A 10,047-nucleotide genomic window follows, 5' to 3' on the forward strand; every position below is an offset into this window, starting at 1 on the left:
GGGTTCTCCCCCCCCCCCCCCTCTTTGTTTAGCCAGTGACTTTCTGTGGTGCCAGCTGTGATCTTAGCAGGCCGATGCCCTGAAGTCCATGGTGCAATCAGCAAAAGCCCTTCTGAATTCTTCCCTGCGACTGAACGTGTCCTTGAAGCACAGCCAGCCCTGTTGTGCTCCCGTCCTCCTCCTCCAGAGACCTGGAGTTCATCCGACCCCTCGTCTTTGCCCGTCGCCTTCCCCCCGCCATCCTCTTCCTCCATCCACTCTGGCTCCAGTCAAGTTCATAAACTTCAAGCTGGTGCCTGATTTTCCTCCTGCCAGCTCTTCATAATAGCGTGACCCCAGCCGTGCCTCTCCTCAATGGCCTGACACCACTGAAATCTATATTCTCTCCTTTTTATACTTCAGTCTGCAGATGTGTTCTGTGCTCTCCTGCTACCCAGTGTATTCTCTGCCCACTGCCTTTATCCCCCAGACCTCTCCTGGTTTAGTTTTTCTTCCCTGGGACACTCCTCCTCTTCGTTATCCCCAGCCTTCTGTTTCTTCCTGTTCTGCCCCGTTGTCAGCTTTTCTTTCCCAGTTGCTGCTGTTTCTCCCTGTTCCTTTTGGGGTCTCACCTTTCCTGATCACACTGGTCCCAAAGGTCCCAATGTTCAGCAGCTCTCAGCAAACCTGGATTGTCTGTCCCATTTGTACTTCACCTCTGTCTGGCCCCTACAGGAGGATGCCCCATCTGGACCCTCCTCAGTTCCTTGCAGCTGGTTTCTGGAGCTCAGCTCTGCTCTCTGGGTCACTGCAGTCAAGGAAAAGAGTTGTGCCCAAGCACATCCCCTTTGTTGTTGCATTTCATTGTCTTCATTGTCTCCTCCAGCCTTTAGATCTCATCCACCGGCAGCATCCCTTGTGTGCTTCCCTCCCCCTTGTGCACACACATCCCAAAAAATCATAATACTACGAGATTAAGGGTCTATAAACTCTCCCTTTGTGCCTGTTTGCTTGGCTGCCTGCATGCCTGTTGCTTGCCCCCCTGTCTGTTCCCTGCTCTCTCCATGAAGGTTGGCCCTTGAGTATCCATCAGAATCAAGGAAAGACAGACTCCTTCCTCATGGACCTGTTTGCAAACCAGTCAAACCACTGACATGAGCAGGCAGACACATGGAGCCCACGGGTGGGATCCTGCTCCTTCCTCCCCCGTTGGAAATCCCAGCAGGACTTGGCTGGCACCATCCTATCCTTTGAGATGCTTGGGCTCTTCCTTGGGGAGCTCGTTGTTGTTTCCTCCCTGGAGATGTTTCGTGTGCTGGAAGTGACAAATTTACAGTATTGGGGAATTGCTGTTCCTGCTTTTGTCTGCTGTTTTACTCATTGGAGGCCATTACTGGAACACGGTGTGATGATGTTCTGGGGTGAAAACAGGCCACCTGTGGCATTTTACACCAAATCCCTGTCCACCAGGACATCCAAGGAAATTTGGGTCAGCAAAGATGCTGCTGGTGCTCCTGAGCTCAGAGCTGCAGGTCTCAGCTCATCACACCCATAAACAGAGACTTGGCTTGCAGGATGAACCTTCCCACAGAACCCTGGACCAGCTCTTACCCCTCACCCTGCAGCCTGGGGGTTAAACATAGAACAGGGAGGAAAATTTCCATAGTGTCCCTGTTTGGGTTATGTACTTGGATACCTTGAAATGCTGCCATGATTCTCCTGTGAATATAAAACTAATTAAATACTTAAAGGATGATCATACTCCAAGTCCTTTCAAGGACTGAGGCTGTTCTCCTGGCAGGGCCTTTCCCCTTTTAATTGCATGGCTCCAGGGGGACTTTGGAGCCCTTTCCAGGGCCTAAAGGGGCTCCAAATAAGCTGGAGAAGGACTTTGGAAAGAGGTCTGGAGTGGCAGGACAAGGGGCACTGGCTTCCCAGTGCCAGAGGGCAGGGATGGATGCGATATTGGGAAGGAATTGTTCCCTGGGAGGGTGGGCAGGCCCTGGCACAGGGTGCCCAGAGCAGCTGGGGCTGCCCCTGGATCCCTGGCAGTGCCCAAGGCCAGGCTGGACATTGGGGCTTGGAGCAGCCTGGGACAGTGGGAGGTGTGCCTGCCTGTGGCAAGGGGTGGAATGAGATGAGCTTTAAGGTCCTTCCTACCCAAACCATTCTGTGACACCTCAGCCCCTCCCCAGCAGCCCAGTGTGTGGAGCCAGTGGTGCTTCTCTGGTCTCCTGAGACCCCTCTGGTTCTCCCGAGGCTGCAGATATTTTATTAATATTTTCATTAATGGATATTCTAAAAACTTATTAATATTTCTATTAATTAAGGCACATGTAACAGGCAGGAGATATTATCAAGGAGGCACAAAGCTGCAGCCTGTCACTGGCAGACACAGAGCAGCTTCTACACTCAGACATTAATCTCCTTCATGGAAAAATAACTCTGATCTCTGCTCTGGCTTTTGGAGTCTCTCCTGCTCCAACATGTCAGTGATGAAAGGCCACGGAGGGAGCTCAGGGTGTGGGGAGGGTGCTGGCAGGAGAGGGGTCTTACCACAGCAAACCAGCTGGCGTTGGAGAGCTTTGAGATGGGGATTTGCATCACAGAAAAACTCGTGGGGTTAGTTAAATATTCCTCTAAATATGCAAAGGAATGGAGTTACTGATGCTTGTTATTCTTATGTTCCTCTCGGTGTCACAACATCTTTAAGTTGGGTGAAGGTTTCACTTACTAAGGCGGTTGTAAAGATTTCACATTAATTAAGAGGACTCCACTGCAAAGCAGAACAGACACTTGACAAATGTTGATGTGAAAAATAAAAAGCCAAACAAAAAGCCCCCAAACCCAGAAAAACACCTAAAACCAATGCTGCAATCCAGTACCTGTTCTGTGAGAGAGAAAAAATTGAGTTTGAGTTGCCAGAAGGGCATAAAATAGATTTTGACTTGAATTTGCAGTCAAAGAAGTGAAATTCTGTCAATCAGGAGCACTGATGAGGGTTCTCCAGTGCCAGCCACACCCAGGTTTCAGCCACATCACTCCGTTGCTCCTACTCCTTCTCCGTAGGCCCCTGGTGGCTTTGAAGGGTGGGGGGACCTCAGTGGAGGGAGGGAGAAGATCTGGGCTGGATCCTGGTCTCGGGTTCGTTGCTCTGGTGAGGCCTCACCAAGCCCAGTCAGCCTGGACCACTCATCGTTCACTGGAGGTGAAGCTTCACCCGGTGGGGACAGAGTGGGCAGTCGTAGGGCTCTGGGGAATGAGGCTTCCCAGGATGGAGCTCTTGTGGTGAACAGCGGGACTAGAGATACTTTTCCACAAAAACCTGCTTTTTTGGGAAGTTTTTCATACCTGCCACTGCTTGGAAGGGCAGTAGCTGATAGTGAGGGTGAGCAGCTGTCACTCCAGTATCCCTGCTTTTTTCCAGCTCCATCATAGAGTTGCTGTTGATGAACTGGGATGAATCCTCTCCTTCATCTCTCCACTGATCCATCTGGAGATGGGTGGGCTTTCCTGGCTGGACATGAGTAACCTGCCTTTGCATGGCAATTTTGGGAGATGTGGAGGGTCCTGCAGAGGTGCTGAGCACCTCTCCACCTGCCAGAGCAGGACTTTGGGGAAGGAAATGCTGATACACAACATTTTCACCTTGCTGAAAATACATGGGACTTGGCTTTTGGAGTGGAAAAGTGACAAGCTGAGAGCCTAAATAAATTGGATTTGTCCTCTTAAGGAGGGTGCAGGCAGCGTGTGAGGCGGTGCGGGGGTGTTTTATTGTTGTTATTTTTTATTCACGGTTCCTTGAGCTGATCCTGGGGATTGCACTGACTGTGGTTGTGTTTCTGGAAATGTGCAGGTTGGCCAGATGCAGTGGGGCATGGAGTGAGCAGAAAGAGGTTAAATTGATGGATGACCAACAAGAGCAGGATTGTGCCTCAGAAGACCAAGAAACTATCCTGATTAATGGGGTGAAAGAAAATGGTAAGGAACTTAATTATGGTACATGAGGGAGCAGCGACAACTTGGAAGCCAACTTATTTTCCTAATTCCTTTTGTGCATTTAATACTAGCAGTTTGTGGGTATCTCTGCAGTGTGGAGCAGGGGAGTAAATGGGTGTTTTCTGCACAGGAATCACTCCAGCCATAAATCTACACCTTCTAAGGCCTTAACAAGAACTTCTTTTGCCTGTGCGTGGGCATGGCTGGGAATGTTTATGTGCACGTGCAGTTCGAATTAGAGATTTTAGATTGGTTTCTTGGGGAAAAAAAAGTCATCCAGGACTTTGTAGCCCCCTCTGTCTGATGGGAATCTTTCCCTCTCTCAGCATTATGATCCCATTAGCCAATGTTAGCAAAATTTGGCTGAAGGATACTTAGTCCCTACAAACTGGGAGAAAATGAGAAATTGGGTAGGAGAGAGAAATCAGGATTGGTGGCAAGGGAAGGTTGGATTTGTGAGCTTGTTCTTGCCTGTGTCCCATCACCCAGCACATGGGATTCCCTGTCCTGTAATCCCTTTTCTGTGCAGACAGGTCGTGCTCCTGGGGGCCACCAGGTCATTCCAGCTGCCACCAATGTGGGTGGGGAAGGATCAGCCCCTTCCAGCAGCCTCCCAAAACGCCCAACTTTGTCTGTACCTGTTTCATCGATTCCGTACTTGCTTTCAGAATAACTAATTAGGAGTAACAGTGCTCAGCTGTCTGGAACCCTGATTGAAATAAATAAGCCTCTGAGCCTTTTCTGAGGTCATTTGGACTGTAGTCTCTGGCCACAGTAAATGCAGAGGGAGGCAGAGCCTGATGCTTTCATTCTTCAATGTGTTTTATGTTTCATTTCATGGCTTTTTACAGTTTGTATTGGCCCATAAATCTTCAGACAGATAGATATATTTTATTTATATATAAATTTGATCCTGTTAGATATCAAGGACTTGGTCCTCTGGCGCATTCAGATCTAAACAAGGTGGTAGAGACAAATGTTCTTGTTCTTTACCAAAACCTTGGAGCAACTCCAGCCACGTGGGTGCCCATGAGGACCCCGCAGCTCGTGCTGGTGGCAGGTGAGGCACACGCTCACACTCACTCCTGGGATGTAATTTGGGAGGTATCTGTCCTGTCAGCACATCTCCTTCCTGACTCCAGGGTGAAGCTGCAGCTGCTGGAGCTGCAAGGGGATTTTGTAGCCATGGTCCCCTTGTCTGCTCCAGTGGACAGCAGCATCAGTGCTGTCACCCTGATCAGTAAGGAGGGGGATCTTTAGAACCTCTTACCACTTCCATGGAATTCAATTAAACAGGGCCTAAAAAGTGCTTTAATTAGATAAAACATTATAGAGTGGTTTATGGTAGAAAAGACCCTAAAGCCCATCCAGTTCCCTCCTCTGCCATGGGCAGGGACACCTTCCATTATCCCAGGTTGCTCCAAGCTCCATCCAACCTTGGACACTTCCAGGGATCCAGGGGCAGCCACAGCTTCTCTGGGCACCCTGTGCCAGGGCCTGTCCACCCTCAGAGCCAAGAATTCCTTCCCCATACCCCATCTCAGCCTCCCCTCTGTCAGTTTAAACTTTCAGTTTGAACACTGGTGTGTGGGAGTTGCTGCTGAATCCAAGGCCAGGAGGCAGCACAAAGCTCTGGAGCTGCCACCTCCCCTTGCCCATGTGCTGTTGGGTGGATGCTGAGTGAAACTGGGAAAAGCGGTTTTGCTTCTCCAGCATTTTCTGTGTGAACTGTATTCCCTTGGAGCATCAGTTGAACACAGGCCTGATTTTAGGCTGATACAGAGCCCCAGAAAATCAGGTTTTGGCATTTGTATTTCACAAGAGTTAAGTTCACTCACACAAGTACAAACCTAAAGAAACGCCCAGAGACAGTTTGTTTTATATAATAGCAGCTTTGCCTATTGAATGCAGCTTTTGAGATTGAATTTCAGCTTTCTGCCTCCCCCTTCTTTGAGTCTTACAGCATTCACACACATTCTTCTTTTATCCTCAAATTTTCCATGCTTCCTGTCAGCTCCAAGCTGATTTTTATTTTATTTTACTTCTGAAGTGGAACTGCACTGGTTAATTTGTTTTGGTGCTTAAGGAAAAAGATACCACCTCTGCATTTCTGATCTGAAGACTGGTGGGAGGGACTCAAAAATCAGCTTTTTTATTTATTTCCTTTTTTTAACCCTTTTCAAGCAAGCCAGTCTGGTCTTTTCCGAGTCATGCATGTTGAAGATGCTGACAGGCATTGCTCTGCACTTCAGGTTGGAGTGAGGGAGTCTTTGGGAAAAGGTTTGGAATCCTGGGAGCGCTGCGAGGCTCCAACTGCAGTTTGTGCTTTGTTCAGACTTCACTGATGGCTCCATCCCTGAGGCCCTTGTAGCACAAAGCTGATGGGAGTGTTTGGGATGAAATTAGGGGGGTTTTGACCTCCTGCTTGGCACAGGCAGGCATCCCACTCCTTCCACAGCATCCTGTTCCTTTCCATCCTGCTCACCTGCCTGGTGGCAGCCCTGGGGGGTTTTCCAGCGTGCCAGTGGTACCTGTGCCAGCACAAACCTCCCCTTCCCAGGCTGCCAAGGATGCAGGACACTCACTTTCCTCTATCAGTTCGGAATAAGAGCACTCGTGGAGGATTGCAGCAGCCAAATAAATCCCTTTGCATGCCCCATTTAATGCCACAGCCTGGTGTTCCAGTTGTGTTTTAGAGCACTTGTCCCTTCTTGGAAAGCTTTGGCTCTCGCCCCTCTGCCTTCAGTGGAGCCACCAAAAAAGAAAGACCTGAGCCATGACAAAAGCACCGGGCTCCGAGTTGGCAGAGCTCTCTGGCTGGGATGAATGCACTCATTGGAATATATTTTTTTTTAATACAGAGATATCAGAGCGTGTTCATGGATGAAAAGACATCGTATTTAAATTTCAAGGGTCATATCGTCCGTTGAGCCAGGAGTCAGATAAAAGTACATTCATAACTTTATTCTGCCATAAAAGAAGCGCAACGAGGTAAAACTAAAAAAATCCTTAGGTTAAAAAATCCTTACATGACTAAAAAGGCATTTTTAGCGATTAGGGAAGAATGGCAAACCCCACAATAATTCTAACAATAATTGCTTTAAACTCTGTGTTATCTTCTGCCTTCCCTTGGCGTGGACAGTGACAAAAAGACCACTGGGTTTTTAAAATCAGCCATCACTTCCTGACTCCGGAGCAGTAAAGCAGCTCAGGTGTGTGCAAGCTCAGACCCCGCAGGGGGGGGTGCTTTGTTTCTTTAAGAATCTTATTTTTCCGTTAATTTTTTCAATGTTAATGAGAACATTTTTATTAGGCTTGTTTTGTTTTTTTAATAACATTTTGGGGTTTGAGAGGCAGTTTCCAGGTAACCGTATGGAAAAAAAAAGAGCGGATGGGTTGTGTGTTTTAAACGTACTCTCGTACCTCTTCCAGCTGGCTGCAGGGAGCAGCATGTTTACCTCTGCCTTCCATGCACATCACCACGTTAATATGATCCAGGAGGGAAGGATTGCTGGGAAGGGCTTCCCAAAGGAGCAGTTGGGAAAAGTCACCACCAAGCCCTGGGAGAAGGGGAGCGGGGTGGCGAGCCTGAGGAGACCTACAAGGGTGGTAACCCCTGTCTCTTTTTGTTCCTTTCCTCGCTCCCTTTCCCTGTTCCCCGCAGAGTCGCACGCCCTGGACGGCGATGAGAGGCCCTGCAGCGCTGCCGAGGCCGCGGTGCCGTTCCCGGCGCTGAGCGCGGCTCCCAAGGAGAGCCCCGCGTGCCACCGCGCCGCAACGGCCAAGAAGCCCTGCCTGCTGAGCCCCCCGTCGCCGCTGCGCCTCACGGATGTCCCCGAGCACGCCTCGGACGACTCCTCCGCCCACGCCATCTCCCTCACGTCCTGCGTGACCAAGGGCATGAGCTCCTGGTCGCTGCCAGGCGACTGCGAGAAGGCTCCTTTCACCATGATGGAGCCCGGGGGGATGTCGGCGCTGACGGGAGACTGCCTGATGCAGCCGAGCCGGACCTGTCTGGGCTGCTTTATTGAATCCAAGGATGGCATTGATGCGGAGCCGGGAATAAGCTTGAAAGTGGGGGATATAAATAGGGATTATGATACCTGTTCGGTCTCTGATATAGGGATTCACTGCATGAGCACAGGAGAAACCATGAGATATGGGGATCAACTGCTTTCAGACCAGCTTTTAAGCTTCCCTATGCATAAATCGAGGGCAGCGGACAAAAGAGATGCAGAAAAATCTGACAGTGATTCAGAGGACCCCACTCAGAAAAATTATTACGAGGGATTACTATTAGACAAGTGCAATGGTGAGGAACCTTTACTAACAAATCCCAACCAGGAATGGGGCTATTTTGAATCTTTCATTAGTGAAAGTAAAATTGAGCTGCTTGACCTCTGCTCCAAAAATGAGCTTTCTGTAAATCTGTTTTCTGAGGAAGACGTGGATAATTACATGTTCGATGATGACGATTCCACCTTGGGAAGTGATGTCTGCTCCCTAAAGATTAGATACGAATCTTTCCAGGACAATGTGCGGGAGAAGACCACCACCCTACAAGAGGACGCCCAGTTCAACTTCTTCCCCAGTGTGTTCAGCAACTGCACCAAAAGGGACAGCAGGAGCACCCTGAAAAGGGGGCCCAGCGGTGCCACCGACCCTTCTCAGTTCAAATCCGAGGAAGGCATCATCTGGGGGGAGGAGGAGGAGGACGGCGAGGAAGAGGATGGCGAGGAGGAGGAGAAAGCTGCCTTAAATAAATCTTGCAACAGCACAGAGATGGTGCAGTACGTGGGCTCCAAGAGGAGCCACTTCTTGGACTCAGTGAATTCCACGGAGGACTCCGGGGAGTTCAGCGACGACAGCACTTGCACAGAGTCCTCCTACGACGTGCTGCGGGATATCAAGGACTGCAGCCGGTACCTGGCCCGGGACCACTCCGGCTCCTTCATCCAGCAGAACTACGGGTTGCGGGCGAAGAGGAAAGTGCGATACAGCGACGACTACCTGTACGATGTGGACTCCATCGAGAACGAGAAGATCCTGGACAAGAAGGAGTGGCTCCCGGACGGGCCCAAGGAGGAGGACGACGACGAGTGGTGCCCCAAGAAACGGCGAAAAGTCTCTCGCAAGGAGCCCCCCGTGATCATCAAGTACATCATCATTAACAGGTTTAAAGGGGAGAAGCATATGCTGGTGAAGCTCAGCAAAGTGGATGCCAACGAGACAACTGTTACTCTGAACGAGGAGCTGCTCAGCAAATACAAGAAGCTGGCCCCACTGAAGGGCTTCTGGCAGGAGAGGCAGCAGAGCCGGCTGGATTTGCTCAGATCGTCTCTCTACCACAAGCAGAATTTCTATCTTAACGGCTCAGATGCTTCGTTCCTCCCTCACCCACGGAAGCGAAAATGCAAGCTAGCAAACAGGCACCGGATTCAAAGAATTAAAGCCATCGAGCAATCAGTGAACAAGCTGGGCTCTTGCTCCTCTGATCACAAGCAGCCTTGCAGCAGTAAGGAGGACGTGGGCCTGAAAGGGCTGCCGGCGTTAGCCATCGCCACCCCCAGCTGTGCCAACGGATTACACGTCCACGACATCGCGGGCATCGCCGTGAAATGCAAACCGCAGGAGCGGGAGCACAAGGGGACGGAGCGGAAAGTGCTCCGCAGAATCAAATTCAAAAGTGAAGCCAGGTTGAAGTGCAAGAAGATCAAAGCTGCCACCAGTACGGCGGAGGACTCCCCAGCACTGGAAAACCAGGACTCTGCAGCGCGTCTGAAGGACGAAAACAGTCCCTGTGCTTCAGACAGCTCCCATCTCCCAGAGTGCCACGAGGATAAGGTTGCTAAAAATTCTCCTTTCCTACCATCCACCTCCTCTTCAGACAAGCCTCTGCCATCTGCTAATATCACCACCAATGTACCCCTGATCCCCGGAGGGTATCTGCAGACGTTGTTAGATGCTTCAGATCTGTCGAGCAACACCGGTATCCCGTACTTCGCCCAGCACCCCTCCGAGCAGCAGCAGCACCCGCTCCCCAGCATCGTCCCGCCGGAGAAGCCGCTC

General features: G+C 50.3%; 1 protein-coding gene across 1 annotated transcript in view; it reads left to right on the forward strand.

Annotated features, from left to right (window-relative positions):
* Window positions 1-10,047, forward strand: part of KIAA2022 (KIAA2022 ortholog) — a 175,419-nt gene that overhangs the window by 160,919 nt on the left and 4,453 nt on the right. The window contains exons 4-5 of the mRNA XM_008636274.2: window positions 3,836-3,960; window positions 7,643-10,043. Of these exons, the coding sequence (XP_008634496.1) occupies window positions 3,885-3,960; window positions 7,643-10,043 (2,477 nt within the window). The 5' untranslated portion in view covers window positions 3,836-3,884. The remainder of the gene's footprint in view (window positions 1-3,835; window positions 3,961-7,642; window positions 10,044-10,047) is intronic.

The sequence above is a fragment of the Corvus brachyrhynchos genome, unplaced genomic scaffold (assembly GCF_000691975.1).
Source record: "Corvus brachyrhynchos isolate BGI_N302 unplaced genomic scaffold, ASM69197v1 scaffold346, whole genome shotgun sequence".
In the NCBI taxonomy this organism is placed as follows: domain Eukaryota; kingdom Metazoa; phylum Chordata; class Aves; order Passeriformes; family Corvidae; genus Corvus; species Corvus brachyrhynchos.